At 28.1% G+C, this 21,880-nt stretch overlaps 1 protein-coding gene across 1 annotated transcript; it reads left to right on the forward strand.

Annotated features, from left to right (window-relative positions):
* The first annotated feature begins 441 nt into the window (after window positions 1-441).
* Window positions 442-1,273, forward strand: LOC136970093 (protein lethal(2)essential for life-like). Its single transcript, XM_067264469.1, has one exon. The coding sequence runs from the start codon at window positions 574-576 to the stop codon at window positions 1,120-1,122; it is 549 nt and encodes a 182-aa protein (XP_067120570.1). The 5' UTR covers window positions 442-573; the 3' UTR covers window positions 1,123-1,273.
* Window positions 1,274-21,880: the final 20,607 nt, after the last annotated feature.

The raw sequence follows: 21,880 nt of genomic DNA on the forward strand, positions 1-21,880 counted from the left end.
AAAAAAATTTCCTTCCATTTTGTATTGAATAATAATGTAAACAAAGCAACAGTTTTCGATTTCTGTTACGTAAACACTTCTTAACCCGTTGTCACGCCGAACTTATCAAATGAATATTTTAAACACTAAAATTAACATAAATTTTAAAATTTTAAACATTTCTTTCATATAACTTATTATTTTAAAATAATTATTAGTAATAAATTCAAATAATAAGTTCGTTAATTGATAACAGTGACACTTTATTCTGCGGTATAAATTATATAAAACTTTAAAATTACGCGGAAAATATTATTATAATTTTAAAATATTTCAGCTAAAATCTAGTTATTAATTTTACGTTTATTTTGATTGACTTTCTCAACAAAATATTAGGCCTATTCATTGTCAAGTTCCTTGGAATGTACTAGAAACTTTAGACGTCGCTGAGATTGTTGGCATGGTAACCAATCTCGTATTTATCACGAGCATGCGCTGTGTTCTTAGAATGTTCGAGACTTTGCTCTTGGTATAAATAAACGAGTGTTGACGGATAAACGTCATAGACTGACAGTGAGTTGAAAGTGAGGAAACATGTCTCGTTCTATAGTCCCCGCTCTTCTCGGCGACAGTTGGTGGTCCATGTGGGACTATCCTCATCGATTATTCGATCAGCATTTCGGTTTGGGATTAACTGACGATGATTTCTTTCCTCCCACTCTGTATAGAGGCCACGTGATAAGACCAAGACGTCAAACTAGTCGACAAGATTCGAGTTCGGGTGTGTCAGAGGTCATCAACACCCGCGACAAGTTCAAAGTCATGACCGACGTCAGCCATTTCTCTCCGGAAGACATAACTGTCAAAACTGTAGACAATTGCGTGGTTATACACGGAAAACACGAAGAGAAGGTAGATCAACACGGCTTCGTCTCCAGGGAATTCACACGAAGATACATCTTGCCTAAAGAAGTGGAACCCGAAAAGGTCACTTCGTCGTTGAGTCACGATGGCGTGTTAACCGTGGAGGCACCCAAAAAGTGTGTAGATTTGCCCAGCAACGAGAGAGTCGTTCCTATAACCGTGCAGAAGTGTCCGGCCGTGAAGGAACAGGAAGCATCCAATTCCGTACCTCAGCAATAAAAAAAAAAAAAGTAATTACTAAGCCAGTGATTGCTTGTAGACCTTACAATAGTTTAGTGTTTTGAAGTTCAATATTTTGTATGAATTTGTAAACTGTGTATAACCTCTTATTTTATAATAAATGGATTTTTTTCAAAAAAAAAAACACAAACAGTTGATTTATAATTTTTATCTAATTTTTGAGACCGAAAGTATATATAAAATACAACTTTTATTTCGTTTATTTTAATAATTAATCTTTACGATTTTTAACTAAAATTGATAGGGTAATTTAATAGGGATACATGCCAATAGGTAGGGACCGTGAGAGATAATTATTCGTTGTATATTTGCTTCCTTCGAATAGCAATTTTATAAATGGCAATGATATTTTTGTACGAATAAATTTAATAGATGGTCCCTCTAGTTTTCCTTTAAGCCGCGTAAGATAAAACTGTTTAAGGAACACTATTTTAATAAATTAATTTGTGGTTGGTTTAAGTAATAGTTTTACTGATAATCATTTTAATACCTACCAAAATATCATCAAATTACTGTAAATAGATTGCATTCTTGCTTATAAAGTATTGAAACCTGGCCAAATATTAATAAGATATAGCGATAGTGAATTAAACGGAAAGTTAGGAAATATAAACTTGCTTCCGTAAGTTCAGAGTTAATCTAATAAAATTGAAATATTACTGGTAATTTCTAAAAAAAAATATTTAATTAGAATATGTCAAAACTGCCGCTCAAGGTACTCAACTTCGAGTCCAATGGGAAATCTGAGGAATTTTTATGGGGTATCTATCCTGAACACAATTTCTCATCATCCTGCTGACTCTATTGTGGTCCTAGTCCATGATGGGTATGATTAAAATGGGTGTCTTCTCAGGGTGTAAAGAATTTTAAAAAAGCCATATGAAAATCATGTTTATTGATTGTTCTGGGGAACTAGAGCTGAGGAACAGTTTCAATTTTCTCATACATTGTGGATCATATTCTTCATCAATGTATGAGAAAATTGAAACTGTTTATTTAAACCACAGTAAGCGGGTATCTCATATTAATAAATCAATCAAATTGACGCGCAATGAGATGACAAGGTACAAATATAGGAAACGATAACCATATATCATGATTATAAATATTCGAATCAAATTCAAACTCGGATTTTTCATAGCGGCAAGTGGATGTCTTACCACACCGCTCTTCTAGCTATTAGTTTTTACTTTATTTTATGTAATCTTTCAACATCAACTTGTTTTCGAATCTCTTTATTATTCATTTATTATTTTTGGATAAGAATATTTCCGGACTCTACAATCTTCGGCTTTTTCAGCGATTTAAAAACGTTCTTTATCAAACAGACTGTACTTATAGACTATTATGAATGTCTTAAATATAAATTATTCAATGCTTCAAATTTTTAACAAGCATTTAAGAAATTTCGGATCATATCAATAAAACGCAACATTGGTCATCAATTCAACTTTACTACACAATTCCAGGAAAATGGTTTCCAATTTGAAATAATGAATATGATCAAATTCCAATACAGTCTCTTCAACCTTAAAATTCCCGGTACATAAGACGACAGTTAACACATAAACTAACGTTTTCGATCCTCCACCGAGGTCTTCGTCAGGTTCGTTGATCATGGAATGCGAAAAGAATCGAACGCTTTCGAAATTCAAAAAAATCGAATATCCCCGCGTGCAGTAATGACGAATGCTACATCGTAAATTTAATAGACGGATATTCGATTTTTTTGAATTTCGAAAGCGTTCGATTCTTTTCGCATTCCATGATCAACGAACCTGACGAAGACCTCGGTGGAGGATCGAAAACGTTAGTTTATGTGTTAACTGTCGTCTTATGTACCGGGAATTTTAAGGTTGAAGAGACTGTATTGGAATTTATTTGTACCGGTAATCACGGGTGAAGAATATGATCAAAACAATTTAGCCCAAATTTCCTTAATTTCAATTACGTCAAAAAGTTTAATAAAACCTTATTACTAATTTTATATCTTAACAAAATTAAAATAATATAACGTTATTAGACTTTATTATTATTATAAACTAATTTTAATGCGTTTAATGTTTACATAGCAACCGCATGGCGGATATTTTGTATTTGTAAACAAACCAACGTGGTATCCGAGCAACCGATAGAGACATTTTTGATACAAATATTGTTTAATTAAAGGTAAATTTTATTCAATAACCTATTAAAATATAAAATTACCTATTTTATATTTGCAGAATAGGCTGGAAGTTGTGAATTTTCTGTCTTAATAATGGAATTTGGGACACCTCTGGTGATTAGAAAAACGGCAACCCAGATTGAAAGGGGCATGTGGTCCAAGTGTCATAATGTATGAGTTCTCCTGCATGAAGGATAGTCAGATGAATAAAAAAGGATCTGATAAGTCTTCATCAAGTGTGCCACAAGGAGGTGCACTTGCACATCTAGCTAAAACAAAGAATGTTGAAATGAGAGAAAAAATTAGTTAATTTTGCATAAGTAATATGAACAGTAATTAATGGTTACATTGTGCACTGATGTATCCCTTGAAATAAATCATGCTGACACCACTGATCTTTATATAGCCCTCTTAGTGCATACGGAAAAATATACTTAAATTGCCACAATATTCTGTAACTTAATTATAAAGATATATAAATTCTATTGCACTGTTATGTTTTTGGTAAATGCTTTATATATAAAATACAAAAACACATGCCAGATAATCAAAATCTTCACTAATCAACATGAATTTTTTAATTTAACAAGTACTTTCAGCTTTTTGAAAAGCTATCTTTAGGATTTTCTAAGTTAACTTATACTAAAAGTTACTACACATATGTAAACTTATAATTTTTAAACAGTGTTCATACTGGAATTTTTTATTTGAATTTAGATGATATAATTCTATAGTATTCTGCAACAGAATTCTATTATTTAATTTATATTTTAGTTTATAGTGTTGTGTATTGCATATCCACTTCTCATTTACTACTAAATTTTTTATATTTATTGTACAGTTGAATTTATATTACATATATTTAAATATAACTGTGATTATTAAGTCTTTAATACTGTTTTAAATTAGTTATTTGAAACAAAATTAGTAGATAAAACAGTAAATAATAATAATTACAAACTATATCAGTGAAAATTAATTTTTTTGTATGTAAAATTAATAGTGAATACATGACATCAATCAGTGGTTCCCAAACTTTTTTGGTTTACAGCAACTGTGAAAAGTGTAAAATTTTTCTGAAGCACTTCATATGCAAAATTAAAAGCATTAATATATTTTAAATTATAAATAGCTGTGTATTTATCATTGTTATCCTATAGGCCTGGCCTAGCTACTAGTTGATTGTGAACGTAAATAATTTTATAAACTTTGTACAAATGATTTTTTTCTCATATTTAAAGTATACTTTCATAATATTTATGGCACATTTAGTCATCTCTTGCAGAACAATAGTCTGCTTCAGCAGACTGCTTGATTCTCATTGCTTTAATTAAATATACAGAGTATTCTTGTATTAAATATACAAGAATAACCTCTTACAGATTTTAATAGAATTATCTAATAAAAGAAAGAATTATCAAAGAAAGTTTGATACTTTGAATTGTATTTTAGTAGGCTACATATTAATGTGAAAAAATTGAAGATGGCTTTTTAAAAAAACTAAAAATACTTGCTAAATTTAAAAAGTTAGCTCTAATTAGTAACATTATTGGTTATTTGATATCAGTGTCTAGTTTGTGATTTGTTTGATAAACATACAGCAATAATACTTTGTTGCGTTACTGATTTGAAAAATGCAGAACACCAAGTTCAAAACACATGATTGCTGTACAGGATTTTAGACTCTGTTCTGGAATATATTCTAGAAACCTATAGTCATATGTGATTTTAACTTGATGACTAGTTAATTTAGCTGAAAACATTTGTTTATCTAAAATTAAATGCTGGATTATAAAGGTTTTGAGTTTGTAAATTATAAATAATTAAAATTACTTATATTCTAATTAATCATTGTTTCTGATTTTTATTAAAAAAAATTATTTTGTATTAAAATACATTTTTAACAGAGATATAAAATAATATGTTGTATTAAATATTGCTAAATATTAATATGAAAATATAAGTATAATATTTTTGTAATAGTTTATTAAAAGAATGATAATTTTGTAATTTTTCAGATATAAAATATGAAAAGGAATCAGAATTATCCACCAATTATTTCTTCATCTGAAATAAATTTATCATCTATGTATATTTATAAGGTATTTTATTATTATAATTCTTAACTGTTTATTAGTATTGCTAAGTATTTTCATGAAAGTTTACTTTTAAAATAAAATAACTTATTTATTGTATTCTATTGATATATAGAAAATAGCTCTTTCATACTTTAGCATATGTAGTGGCCAGCAGTGCCTGCAGACTATAAAAAAGAGAGAGGGCACATGGGAGCATGGCCAAGCCGTGCTATGATGCAGAGAGGCGGCACCATAAGGGGTGGCATAAGTGGCATTTCAAAGACTTGCATCATGCTGAGAAAATGTACCACACGACTCTGCATGGGAGGGGAGTTAATGAAGATTTTATTATTAGCATTTACAATTTTTTTATATAAAACTCATCCCTACTCTCAAAATTAAGCTTTTTGAAATTTTATAATAATTAATAATATAAAATTTTAACAAACAAACAAACTCATAAATGGCACTACACACAATTTTAACTTTTTCCAGGAAAGTTACACAATTCACTGCTGGATTTTGTTAGTAAGTTATAAACTGATGTGATAGCATTACTTAGTATTTAAAACAAGAAGGCCTCAAAATCAGGTTGTGCTTGGGACCCACCAAGTGTCTGATCCACCACTGCATACTGAATGGATAATGTAATTTGCCTTTTACCTAAGAAACCTTTTAATCCTTCAAAACTGTAGCAAATAAAATGCTTCCAGCCATGTTGAATGGCTGTTGTCAAGTTGTATAATAAACTTATATTTGAATTAAGATAATTTTGCTGGATTGAAAAATTTTTGTTATTAAAACTAACCATATAGAAATAGTCCATGTATTACAGTTTGTCAAAAACCTTTAGTTTTAAGTATTATTACATTTCATTGGAATGCATTTCAGGAAAAAGATCTTCTTCTCAATGTACGTCTTAGATTTAACAGCAAGTTCATATAAATCATATCCAATTGACACAAACATATCCTTAAAAAACAATTCTGTTTAAATATTTACTTTAATTAAACCAAATTAAATTTGTCTGTTTAATTAAAATAAACGTTTAAAGTGCACGCAAAAAGTTTTGGAAAGTTTATAATCAATTTTATTCTGAACAAAAATTAACTTTAGTTTTTAAAATTGTGTGTGGAGTGAATAAGAGTGTATTAGGCAACCATCTTTTTTGATGTTTTTTTAAAAAAATATTTTTGTATTAATTGGATAGGATTTATATGAACTTTTTATTAAACCTAAGTTGTTTGTTGAGGAGAGGGGATCTCGTACCCAAAATGCATTTTCATGAAATGTAGTAATACTTGAAATAAAGGTTTTTGCAAGCTTAACTGCTGAAATATATAAACTATATTTATATAATTAGATAGATAGTGTTAAATAAAAACTCAAGTGGTGTTGTAATGATGGGTGTGAATATGAAAGATTTTTGTTATAGATTAAATTTTATACTTTTCTCCATTCTCCACACATATTTTACTTTTTTTACATGTTTTTCTGAATATCTTACATGTTGACAATTGGAAGTCATTAAAACTATCTCTGATAGCTTTTTAGCTTTCCAATTATTGTAAAATGGAGTTGAAAAATTTTATTTTGCAATATTACAAGTGAACTGTCATATGTTAAGTCTGAACCACACCATATTAGATCTATGTTATGATCTATCATTCAATAAATTTGTGTCTAGATTCTTCTAAGTGGGAGACATAAGATGCAGTTTACTGTAAAAAAAAAAGATAAAAATAAGCATTTTTGTGTTTTACTGTCACAACTAGGTGCATATACAGACACTGGCATTTCTGACATCAATATTTATTTGGGAATATCCTTTTGGCAGAGATGCAGGCATAAGCCCCTCTTGTGTCGGTATTACATCTGGGATATCCTGCAAAGTGGTGTTAACATGCATACAACTTGTTTAAAATTACTTATTTACAGAAATGCCCAGTGTCTGTATATGCACCTAGTTGTGACAGTAAAAACAGATAAAAGAAGACATGGTTTCAAAATACACAACAACAAGCATTTTTATTATAATAATAATTGATTAAAATCAAAAATTAGAAATCAGAGACTTTAATAAACTAATTACTAATTTATTTAATAAATAACCTAATAAAAAACTCAGAAGTTTAGTTAGAATTTTTGACTTAGAAGTTTAACTGGACATTTTAATTTATATAAAATATATAGTGATTGTCAGAGATAGGAATCATACTGTGATTGGTTGAATCTTTTACTGATTAATTGTGATGTGATTTGAATTACAATTATTGTTTTGTAATTTTAATCTAAATTAAAGATTTTTAATTCAGTGTAACTTACTGGTTGCAATTAGTTGATAATTATTGAATAAAATTACTTTCTAAAAAGATCATTATATTAATCATTCATATTTTGAAATAACTAACTAACTAAACGATATTTTAGAAATTAAGGAGAAATGATGAATATCCTCCTATTCTTCAAAGTCAATCATTGACATTAGCAGTACCATTTAAAGAACAAAACTACCATCGACCTCCAAGTGAAAGAATTGGAAATAACTATTCTCCTTTAGCTAAAGAATTAAGAATTCCACTTCTAAGAAAACATAAAAAATTATGTATCCTTTTTTAAAAATTTATTATTGATAATAACAAAACTTAGTTAAATTAATAAATTAAAACTGCAAAAGAAATGAAAATTCATGATTTTAATACACCAATGCTTTATTTAGCTGTGCATAAGTGTATTTTAACTATAGAAATTGAAAAAAACTAATAAATAAATAAACAAGATGTCTGCTTAATTCAGAAGTCAAAAACCTTAATAAATGAACATTTTAAATTAATTACATGACTGTTCTCAGCATATAAAGATTCATTCAACAGGATAGAATGATGCAGAATAAAATTATAGTATAGTATATACTGAAGTGTAGAACATAAAATATAATGGAATTACTTATCATTCTATTTTATTGAATGTTTTTTATTTTGAATACTGAGGATAGACATATAAATAACTGAAAATGTTTTATTTATTAAGGTTTTTAGTTTTCTGAATCAAGCAGCTATTTCTACAGCTATAGCTAAGTTTTGATATAGAGATAATTTTTGTGCTCAAAAAATTAGAATATAGTAATATAGAATAACAATATGTAAGTATAAACCTTTATATTTATTTAAAAACAACCAATTACAATCACAGTTATTAAACATAATTACAAATCACAATTATAAAATTACACTTGAAATAAATTTTTAAATTATTACATTTAATTTATACTTTATAAATTCATCTTCTCAGACAGAAGAATAATGTTAAGTTTTTGTAAAATGTAAGGTTAAATCTTTTTTGACATGGATGTCTGATGTAATTGAACTTGATGGAATTTGACAGTTGAAAGTAATTTCACTTTCAACTGTCAAATTCCATCAAGTTGTTAGCTGTTCATGCTTGAAGATGGCCCATTAACTGGGTTGAAAACATTAGTGTTTTTTAAATTTCACTCACTGTTTATTGATTACATTGATTGGATACATTGATTAACAATAATAAATTCTATGATAGTTGATGATGATAAAAAAATAAAGAATTTAGATGAAATAATTCAAGATTTTAAATTTCATTTATGCTAAGAAATGAAAAAATAAAAATAAATGCACTAAAATAGATATCTATTATGAGTTTAATTTGATAAATATTTTATTAATTAATCTTTATATTTATTGATTATATTATCTTAAAGATACTCTGTTACATTATTATTTTATTTTTAAAACGTTTAGAATTAAACCATATTTTAGTAAATGATAATTACACTGAAGCTATAATTTAGGATTACAGTAAACAAAGTTAAGTTCTAAGTACAATAAAGATATCACTTCAAAAATATTTTTAAATTAAACAATTTACAAACTAATAATTAATATTAAATAATGAATATTGAATCTTAAAAGGATAAATAATATTACTCATTTTTCATCAATTACAGTTTTTAAAGTATATAAAAATATATTTAAATTGAAAGATATTTCATATATATTTCTTATATTTTAACATAACAGTATTCTATTCTACTATTTTGAACTATATATTCTATGATCCAATCAGTGCCATAACTAGGGCAGTGCCAGCGGTGCCCAGGCACAGGGCGTAAACCCTGAAGGGATGTAGAAATGACCTGGACCAAGTTTTATATCATAGTTTTGGGGCATAGTTACAGAAGCTCACACTGGGCGCATAAAAGACTAGTTATGACACTGGATCCAATAAATATATGAATATCTTGTATTTGAGATAAATTTTAAATACAGGATTAAATCATACATCATAGGAAAAAATATCTGAAAGATTATTCAACCCACCAGTACATGACTGAACACTGGTAGTTGGACAAAAGATTGCATCTTACGAACATAGAATTTTCTGGGTTTTTTCACATGTAAGGCCTAAATAGGGGTCAATTTTCCATAGAAAGACTTCCAGGCTTAATCTCCCTTGCAGATCACTCAAGTGTTGCATTGCCATATTTCATCAATCCAATTCTGGAAGATTATTCAAGTATGCTTATAACATCAGAAGATAATCATTTTATTTATCAGTGTTTAGAAAAATATAATATTTGCATCTTATATTTGGACTATACATTTTAAATTTCTTTTTTATATTTTAGTTGCTATAAAATATATTTACATTTAAACAAGTATCAGGCTTATAAGTATGATGATAGAGAAAACATATCAGGTTTTAAAGAAAATAAAATTTATAATGTAGTATAGATATATGACAATAGCATTTTTTTGGATTTCACTTATATCCTATGTTCATGATATAATACTTATTCTGTGTATCAATATGTCTTTTATACTATACATTTTTTTATTTAATTGAAAAAAATAAATATATTTTATTCTAATTACAGACATGAATATAAAATAAATATACTATCATACTTTCTCTTATAATTATTATATAATCATTATCAATATATTATTCAATTTCCTAATAATATAGATGATGATAAAATATTTTACTTTTTAAAAATATTTCTTAATTTATCAGATATACAAAAATTTTTAAATTATGAACAAAACAAAATTCTCAAGTTAACATCATCAAATCTGGAAGAACAATCTAGGTATGTTAAACTTATGTAATTATATTTATCACTGTGTATTTAATATGTATGTATATATGTATGTATGTATGTATGTATGTACATACGTACATACATACATACATAACATACATACATATGTACATTGAAAACTAGATATTATATACACAAAATTAAAATTACATTTGTATACAGGACCATTCTGAATAATTTTGGCATCTGAGGCAAGCCTTAGAATAATGCAAGTGTACTTATATTTCTGTGAACATTATGATGCTTTTTTAATAGCCCTTTCAACTTGGTGCCTGAGGCAATTGCCTCTCTGGCTCATCTATTGACATAACCCTTATATCAGTACAGAGGGATGCAAAAGTAGGTGTACAATTGTTATTACAGAAAAAATATGCAGGAAATAAACATAGAAGAAAAAACATTTATTTTCATACATAAATTAAATCACAAATAAGGAATATGAAATAAAAGATAAAAATAATATTAATGAACACCAAACATTTGTATTTCTCAAATTCACAACTGTATACCTACTTTTGTACCACCTTGTATATAAAATTAAAACTATATATTTTTATTATATACATACACTGAATGATGTAGTTTCTATATTTATATTATATATATATTTTTAAATTTATAAAATATACATATAAATAAAAAGTGTATTTTAACTTATAAAACTTAAAATTTGAGAAGAAATTTATATATGATTAAAATTCACAAGATTACGTGAAACACACTAAAATATAAAAAAAGGGTGTCTTCATAATTCGAACTTTTCACACACCTCAAAACACAACAAAGTCATATGACAGAGTCAACCTTTATTTTGAGGCTCTTCTCCATCATAATATGTGAAACTTTAAAAATGTCCTTTTATTAAAAACAAATTAAATCTTACAGTAAATATTTAACACAAAATTGACATCAGTATAATTAAACTTTAATCTTAATTAAATTACTTTTTAATCATGAATAGAAATAATATTATACTCTTTAAGAATAATTTTTTTTTTTAATTTAACAATTTTAAAAGTTAAAATTTAATACAAAAGTAAAAGTTTGTATAAAAATTTTACTTTATAATTAAGAATTTCATACTGATGAAAATCATGAAATCTCTTTTAATCTTCTTTATTAAGCTCCTTGAAGATTTGGTGATGTAGCTCTTTTCCTAGAAATGCTAAAATCATTTTCATGTTCTTTAACAGTATTTATTACTCATTAAATATTTCATAAACAGTAAAAACATTTCTGATAATATAGAAATTAAAGATACTTAACATTTACATTGTGTTTTAAATAACATATTTGTATATTTAGAATATTTATTACATTATAACAATAAAATAAAATAAAAAATATATAATAAGTTAATCATAAAAAAAATAATACAAATTAATAATTAGTAGTTATAAAAATAATTCATTATTTTTAAATGTAAATATGATTTTTCTAGTAACTAAAATATATATATTATTTAGAATAAATCTTCTGAGACCATTAAGTCCATTGAGGAAAAAGAAGATTTTGGAAAAATTGGAATATTGTTTTAAGAAGGAACTTTCAAAAGAAGATATAAAGGTGGATATTCTTTTTTTATAATAGTAAAAAATAAACTAGGCTTTCAACAAAAAGACTTTTTATATATATAATTTGATAGTTCACTTATCAAAAATGTGATTTAATATATAACTAAATCTCATATTTTTCTTTTTTATGAATGTTAGAGATCTGATTGTACTACTATATTTTTTAAAGGACTTTTTATTGTATATAACTTAATCTTATATAAATTTAAACATTTTTTAAAAATTTGAAAAGTATGTATTAACTTTTAAAGATATTTTATCTGAATCTTTGCTATGTACCATAATTGTTTTACGTACGTTTTTCTTCAGTGCAAATCCAATTTAAAATCCATTTTTTAGTATAACTTTATTTTAAATGTTTCAGAATGTTTTTCTTTGGAAATGTTTTCTCTATCTATCTAAAAGTCTTCTGTCTATTTATAATAGTAGAAAATAGATATTTTTCATTAATAAATGACATTATTTAAAGTAGTTTTAAATATTTACAATAATGTATAAATTGCCATAAAATTTTACAATTTATATAAAAGAATTATACTTAGTGCCATAAAAGTTAGTGCATCAAGAAAGGGTTGTCATACCACTGCATAACTTGGAATGCAGATAAGTCTCAAGCAGCTATGGAAATGATTAGAGTTATAACTTGATGGCTCATTGCATAATGCCAGCAGAGGGCATCCCCTTGGCCTATAAAAAAAGCATGCAAAGGCATCCTATCTGTAATTTACCTGTTGCAGAGTATGCTACATCACTAGAGATGTCTTATGAACAACTAACTTGAGTTTGAGAGAGAAGGCTCATCAGGTTGAGAGAAGCTGGGTGGTCATCTTGTTGAATAGCCTGCCACCTAAATCATTTTGGCAACACTGTGAGAGGTATGGGACTAGTGTGGATGAGAGAGAGCTTGCATACATAGTGCACAGGCTCAGGATGCCCTCAGCAGATCACTAGCCCGAACAAGCAGGCACACAACCAAGTGTATTGTTGTCCACCATCTGGACACAGGTGGCATCATCATTACAGGCCCCTGTGTCTGTCTGTATCATTTTGAGGTGCCTGGATGAGGAACATTTGGTATTGTGGCAGCCTTTATGTGTGCTGCCATTGGCACCACCCACCATCACCTCTGTATAGAGTGGTGTTGGTCCCAATGGGATTAGACCACAACAGAAAGGTACTGGATCATCTATAGTGATGAATCCAGATTCAGTTTGGGCACTGATGATGGCCATGTTTGTGTCTGGAGATCCTGTGGTGAATGCCTCAATCTTGCCTAGACTTTGGAGTGGTACACCGCCCCAATGACTGATGTGATGGTCTGGGGTGCCATCACATATGACAGCTGGTCACCTCTAGTAGTGAACCAAGGGACAATGACAGCCCAGAAGTAGGTTAGTGGCATCCTGCAGCCACATGTGTTACTTCTCATGGCAGGCTCCCAAGAGCTATTTTCCAATGCTCAACCACAGACTGCCTCTGCCACATTGCCATGCTTCCCTGGCCTTCCCAGTCCTGATTTGTCGTGGATCAAACATGTCTGGGATCATCTGGGATGCCAAGTTGGACAGCCTATGAGTTTGGCTGAACTAGAGGACTGCTTGCAATGACTGCAGACTGAGATGCCACGGACACCATACGGCACCTGTATGTCTCCATGCCAGCCTGTATCACTTTGTATATTCATGCTAGAGGTGGCCCAACAGTGCACTAAAACCTCCTTTCATTTGTAGTTTTTTCCTGGAATAAATGATCCTTTTACTTTCATTTTGTAATCACTTACTTATATCCTGTTACACTCACACATGAACATCCTTGTTTGATTCTGACAACTCCTTCTTGGTGTGCTAATTTTTATGGCAATGAGTGTATATTCAATAAAATCATGCTTATTAAAACTGTGTTAATTTGAAGCTGTCTGTAGGTCCCCGGGCACAGTATATATGGTTTTCCATATAATGCAATCTCATTAAGTCAAAATTGTCAGTTCTTTTGACTTGAACCTATTGTCTTGTGTATCATCCACCCTTTGCTAGGTTCTTGATCTTCATTTTCTTTTATGTTATGTGTGAATACAGATGATTAAGATTAAAAAAACATTATGGCTTCATTCAGAATGCAACACCATGCCATTACAACCTCAGTCAAATCCTTTTACTGATATGTTGTGTTATTGGCATTCTGATTGGGACACAGGAGCATCTTGACAATGTACTCAAAGGTACCATAAACTTTATACAATTCAGTAATGATTCTATGAACAGATTCTTGAGAAACAGCTTGATAATAGGGAATTTACAGCCACAAAAAACTTTGAGAAAATTGTGTATTAAACTTGTTAATTTAAAATTAAGATTTTTTTATGCCTTAAATTTTAACTTAACAAGGTAGTAAAATTTCAATGTTTAAAGTTTTCTAAATAATTAATGCCTTTCAAAATTACATATACTGTATTTATATTTTAATTTATTTGTAAATAAATAAGAGAAAATCTTATTATATTTAAAATTTTAAAATCCTAAAATGTTTTTTTGAATGTTTGGCTTGAACATTATATTTTTAAAATGATCTTTAAATAATGAAACTTTCCAAAATACAATATATGAAAGATTCTGGCCAAATATGCTTATTCTTATGAAATTGTAGGCTTTAAGAATTCTGAATATCAACATACTCCATAACTGTCAGTATGTTAGGTACTAAAATAATATATGCAAATATGTGAACTAGTAATATATAGTTTATTCTTATCTTTTCATTAATCAAGTTTAGTTTGAATGTTTTTTGTCACAAATATCAGCTTAATTAGGATTATATAAGAGGGCTCTATATTAGGACCTTATGAGTTGCTCATGATTGATTTAGATCAACTAGCCAATCCACTAATTCACTAAAATTATGTTCTTTAAACAGATTTGTTTGTATTTACATCATTTCCATGAATGAATAATAAACATGTGTAATAAACGTGTTTAACACACTGTGTTTAAATACCATATATTTTGGCGGATAAGACGACAGTTGAATCATAGAAAAAGGCCCCCAAAATCTGGGGTTGTCTTATAGCAGGGGTGACCAACTTTTGTGTACATAAGATCTACTTTTTATCTTAAAAATGTGTTGCGATCGACTTGTTGTCATAGGCATAGTCTAAGTGGAGAGGGGGAGGTGTGTAATACATACTATGTTTATACACTGTATTTCAGTACGAGGTGCACTCCCGCGAGCTATGGGTAGATAAGCAAAATATATTCAAAACTATTTTTCTATTTTTTAAATCACTTATTAAGTTTTCGAGATATAAAGCTCATAAAAAAATAAATTTCCAGACCCAACTTTTGATATTTGCAGCTACCAGTTCATTCCGTACAGGCGGTACCTAAAAAAATCTTTTAAGATAGATTTTTAGTAACTTACAATATAATTTAATTTTTTTTATCAATTGCAATGTATAAGTTGTGGTACTATTTGTTCATAAATATGAAAAAGTACAGTATGGCTGATAATTTGATTGAAGATTATCATGGAAGAATGATATAAGACTTTTAGATTTATTCTTTGTTAATCTATCGATCGCGGGAGTGCACGTCGTACTGAAACACCCTGTATATCTACCTACATAAAAAACAACATAATTATTTAACAGGCCAAAAAACTCACATCTAGGGGAATTAAAATCACATGAGTAATTATTAACAATATTTATTAATTCGAATTAGCTACAGATAAAGACAGATTTGGAATCTATTTTATTATCTTAATAATAATGGGAGAAATAGTAATAATATTGTTAATACCTGCACTAAAGAAAAGAAGCTACTGTATGACAGTACCAAATATTCAAGCTAAATGGCTGTGTTTTTCTATGAGTCGAGTCATAACTGCATGCATACTGTTTGCGTTTGCTTGTTACGTTCAGGCGTTGCGTTCAGTTACAAGTGTAACACATAAAGTAAAGACATCGCAAGTGGTCGACCAAAATTGGCTTCGCGATCGACTTGTTGGCCACCCGTCTTATAAGACAGATACAAAAAAATTAGATTGAAATTTATATAAATTAAAACCATTATAAAAATATGGGCAAACTGCAATTATTTACTAGTAGAGAGTAGGGCATGTCCACAAAATAGAATAACCCATACGACGTTTTTGGGAATAGTCAAGGTCATTACCTGAATGCCTGAATCAGTGCAAACAATAGCAAGGCAGAAAATAAAATTTGTTCATTTGAAAAATTATGAATAGGGCATGATTCTGTATATGCTATACAGTATTATTATCCAGATGATGATTGCTGATCTAAACTAAATTCATAGGTCATTGATAGTTTGGGGGTCGTCTTATAGGACAGAAATATGCTAAAACTATAAAACTTTGCCGAAAATTTATAGCTTGTCTTATCTGAAGGTTGTCTTATCCGCGGAAATATACGGTAACTTTAACATAGTATGAAACACTTCAACTAACCTGAAAAAGTAGTGTTTTCAAATACTGTAGTACAGCTCCTGTGTACTGCTTTAAGGATGACTGAAGGAGTTATCTTGTGACCATGTATTGTTTATTTCTAATTTTATAAATTCATTCTTAGAAAAATATCGTTGCTTTATAACAATGTTATTTGGAAATAAAAAAGAAAAAAGAAAGGATAAAGAACACTTGCCTTTGTTGGTTTCTTCCTGTGAGTGTCTGTAATTGAAATAGTTATGAAAACATTTTGATTTCTTAATATATATCATTATTTTTCAGTTGTTTACATCACATGTGTCTAAAATCTTTAAAAATTCATTTTTTATTTGACACTTTATGATGATAAGTGTAATAATGCTTATCCTATCCTATATCTTGTATGATATCAAGTAACATGTGATAAAAACTTTATATTATATAAACTTATATAGAAGAAGCCTTATAAATTTATGGTTGAGTAAAGTTTTGTACAGTTCAAAACCTGTTATCAATATTATTATTTTAATTTTCAGTTATTCTTGACATCTGTTTTAAATATAAAAGATCTTAAGATGGTAAAAACAAACTGTCTTTTAGCAGTATATTAGTTTAATTCAAACAAACTGGACATGCAAGTGCTTTCAACATTGCAGTAATGTCTTCTCAGGCAGAACAGAATTTAGAAAATAACAAAATATGGCATATATCTTACATTACATCATTTTATGTATTTAAAATTTGTTCACATTATATTGTTTTCATTTGCATTTGATGTGAAAAATTTGTAAAGTTGCTCAAAAATTATTAAAAAAGTGCAATTTTTATTTAAGAACTCTTTTTGGACTATGTTAATGTATCCATTCAAATTTTGTTCATATTCTAAATGCATTCTGTTCTGCCTGGGGATGACATTCATGCAATGCTGAAAGCATTATGTGCCTACTTTTTTTGAATTAAACTAATGTAATGCCAAAAGGCACTGTGTTTTTTATTTACAAATTTGGCATTATTAGTAAAGTGAAAATCTGTAGTATTTAATTTTTATTATAAATATTTTAATGTAGAGAAAATTTAAACTTTTAATGACTAATTGATAAATATTTTTAAAATTATGCTCTCATTTTAACGAAAATTTTTTTATTTAATTATTTCAGAGATATTATTACTACATAAAATTTGGAATTGATGATAAAATGATTAATCCATATCCTTTCAATATAATGAAATTTTTATCAAAATTACTACATCCAAAATTTAAAAAATTACCAGAATTTAAACAATGCATAGAAGATTTAAGTAAAGAAATAGAAGATATTTATATGCATTCAATGAAAATTTGTATTGGTAAGTAAAATTAATATATATGTATATAAAACATTTTATACTTGGTGCCCAAAAAGTTACTGTACAGTGGTAAAGGTTTAAGTAAAGTTTTAATAAAACTTTACTTAAACCTTTTCTACTGCACAGTATGTTAGTATTGCAGTTTGTTATGTATGTTAGTATGTTATATTGCAGTTTTCCTACAGAAAATGCTGGAAATATCCCCAGAGGCCCCAAAATCTGGGGAGTGAGGTATGGAGACCTAGCAAGGCAGACCAGTATTAAAACATTTTTGAGAAACAAATTAAATTGTGATTGTGCTCAGTTATAGACATAATTTGAGAGCTGCATTTAAAAATCAATATTAGTAAAATAATGTGGTAACATACATAACACTGCAATGTTAATATTACCATAACACTTCTATGTCTTAGTTGTTGTCAATCATATTAAGTTTACTTACTGAATGAACATTGATATATCATGACTCATTCCTATTAACATAATATTTTAATCATTTTTGAAAGAGAATGTCTTTAGTGATATTATTTTTTCATTCAAAATCTCTGAATGGTCAGATAAGTTGCAAAAGCGACAATGCTGATATCTGATATACTGGGCCTGTGTTTTACCACTTGTTTGCTCCCTTTATGGGCCTGGGAAAACCTATGGTGGGCATGTAAAAAAGCCTTTTTAGTGCCCACAGGGTGGTAAGAGTTAAAAAAATGAGAAAAAATTTATTATAATTTTGTTGAAACTCTTCCTTGAACATTTATTATATGTAATTTCTTGTTAAGCAATATGTAACTGTTCTCGTTCATTAATAATGCACCTAAGATTTTGAAAATTTGTAAAATATTCACAAATTATGAGATGTAAGAAATTTAATTTTATATTTGTTAATGATATATAAATTAAAAATAGTATTTGAATAGTGAATATAAATTATATGTAAATATATATTTATATTCTATTTATACTGTCAAAATATTGTAAAAGAATGTTGTTATCAACATTATTAACAATGAAATGAAAAATAAAACTGGCCAGTGAAATTAGTTCACCAAGCTAAGAAGAATGAAAGTCAACTTTTTCAATAATTTTTTAATTTAATGAAAAACTTTATTTTCTGGTCTGTACTTGATAATAATGTAGATCCAATTCTGTTTTTTGATAGGATTGTTTTTTAAAATAATTTTGATATTATGCTGTATGAAAAAATAATTAAATTTGTTTTGATCTAAACATATTTCAATAAATTTGCCTTTTAAAAATCTCCATTTGATTTTATTTCTAATAAAAAAAATGCTTACTTACTTTTTAGAAAATTTCTCTTAAAATATTCTTAGAATTTGCATTTAAGGCTGCTACACATGTTCAAGTAAATCTTAAGATTTGGCTGTTTTTTATTACTTATTTAAATGTATATAGCATCAATCAGTCTTTCACTTTGACTTTTTCCTATTGATTGAAACAATTAAAAAAGTTAAAGTTTGACAGTTTGTTTGTTTGATTGCATTTCTTCCAATTTCTATTAATACAGGGCCCACTATTGATCAAGTAGTTAACAACTTTGAACACTGATAGTTTGTCCCAGTGGCCATGTGGAGTTTTCTTGGTTTTCTTTGCATGTTTAACATCTACATGAGGGCCAGTTTCTTATAGAAAGTTCTTGTGGGATGCATCTCTCCTTGACAGATACATTGCGAAGGAGGGGTGCCTCCTTCCTATGTGTTGAGTTGTCTCATCAAATCAATTCAATACTTTTAATACAGAATAGCTTTTGTGTGAATAATATAAATTTATTTAATTTTGTTGATAAATACGCTACAATTGGCCCTCCTGTGATTTATTAACTAAAATTGACATAGTTTGTTTAAACACATCCTATTGTGTTAATTGGTTTATTATATATTTTTATTGGTTTTTAAGATCTGGAACCAATCTTCTATTTCTTCATATGGACAATATCTTTTTTACATGGCTTGTTTTACACAGATTTTTCAGGAATATATCTACCATGTAAAACAGAATTTGGTGTATATAATAAAAATATCAATAAGATAACTTTTAATAACATCTAAATGGTGCGATGTGAGGAACATAGGACCTGTATTATGGCCGGCCAAATTCCCAATTTCCCAGTGAGCTAGTCCACTACTCATTCAGGAGAATCTAGTTGTGTCACTGATTTAAAAATTATAAAATAAATCCAAATTAGTTGTTTTTTTATTTTTATTTATTCAGAAATAGTTTATTTTGTTGTTATATGATAATTTCTCAGTGAAATCCTTTCCTATAAACAGATTATTAATTAGATAGTTTTTATTAAAACACTAAAAATTTTAATAAGGTATATAACTTAAAATATTTTTAAAAAACCTCAATCGGTTGTTATGTAAATATCTAAAAAAGGTAGTTAGTTGTAAAGATCCAAATTTCTTTACTGACTGTTTATTTAAGATAAAACTATTTTAAAAGAGAGACACTTAAGAATATCCAAATAAAAATTAATTTACTTCTCTTCAATGTCTTTATTGTGTTAAATGCATTTTAATTCAATAATCCTTGTCAGTATCACATATCTTTTGACAATTGCTAAAATATAAAAAATCTGCATATAAATACATTTATTTGCAGTTTTTAATATTTAACATTATATTATTTACAAATTTTAACATTCCAACAATTTGCCATTTCTTTATTAACATCATTCACAATTATATGCCACTCTAGAGAAACTATTATTTCTGTGTTTGAGCTTATTCCATTTATATTTTTTCTTGCAGTTTTTTCCATTATAACAAAATGTTCTTTAATTTTTCTTTTTTGGTATTTCTTTCATATAATTTTATAATGTTCTATTGTATAATTATTTTCTGTTAAGTACAGTTATTTTCTTTTGTATGTATTATCTATGGTGACCATTGATGATTAAATCTTAAAGCTGTCATGAGTTCTTTTATTTGTGTTTTTAACTGTCTTCCTGTTTCTCCATATACTCCTGTATTTCTATTATAGTCAAATTTTAATTCATATATTATGTCCTAATTTGTTTAGTTTTTCTTCTTCACTTAATTTTTTCCTTTTTACTCCTGTATTATTTAGTTTAATACAGGAGTAAAAAGTATATTAGATAGTTTTTCTAATTTTATTATGTAATTGGTGATTATTAATATAATTCAATTTAATATATTTGAAACTAAATAAACCAAATTTATTTTTTCCAGTAAATTATATTTTATTAGATGAAAATGAAAGACAAAGATTGAAAATTGATTGTATTCCAAAAATTTGGAATTCTAAGTAAGTATCAGATTTAATTTTCTTGTTTTTCTGAAATATTTTCCAGGATACAGTGGTACCTCATACTTCAAATGTTTCAGAGTTTCAATGCTAAATTTGAGAGAAATTCGACCTAAAGTTTTTAACAATGCTTCTATATTTATACTCCAGGCACAGTGAAAAAATGTGCTCACTGCATAAACTACATCTGTTGTGCACTGAAGTTGTCTCTCACTTTCACAGTGATAGCCTCTCTTGCATTATTTCCATATGTTTTCTATGCTGTTTTTCTTTACTTTTGATGTGTTTGGTTATACAGGTATGTATAATTCCTACCAATTAATCACAGCATCCAGAAGGGCATGAAAGCAAAGAAGCCTTAGAGGAAGGTTTTAATTTTGACAATTGCAGTGAAAAAGGAACTCATTGCAAAGCATAAAAGAAGTACATGTGTGGTGGACCTGTCAGTTATGTTTAAGATGCTGAAATTGACAACATACATCATTCTTAAACAATAAAAGCAGGAAATGTGGCTAAAGGTGTGATAATGTTAACTTCCAAGAGATTGCATGTTATTGTGGAGATGGAAAAACTTCTCCTAATGTGGATAAATGAGAAGCAATTGGCTGGTAATATCATCTCCAAGAGGGATATTTTGTGAGAAAGACAAGCAAGCTGCTTTCTCACAAGCTTGCAATAATCTTAAGATGTAGGATATTGCCACTCCTCA

Source organism: Centruroides vittatus, unplaced genomic scaffold (assembly GCF_030686945.1).
Source record: "Centruroides vittatus isolate TY-2023 unplaced genomic scaffold, ASM3068694v2 contig_19, whole genome shotgun sequence".
Taxonomy (NCBI): Eukaryota; Metazoa; Arthropoda; class Arachnida; order Scorpiones; family Buthidae; genus Centruroides; species Centruroides vittatus.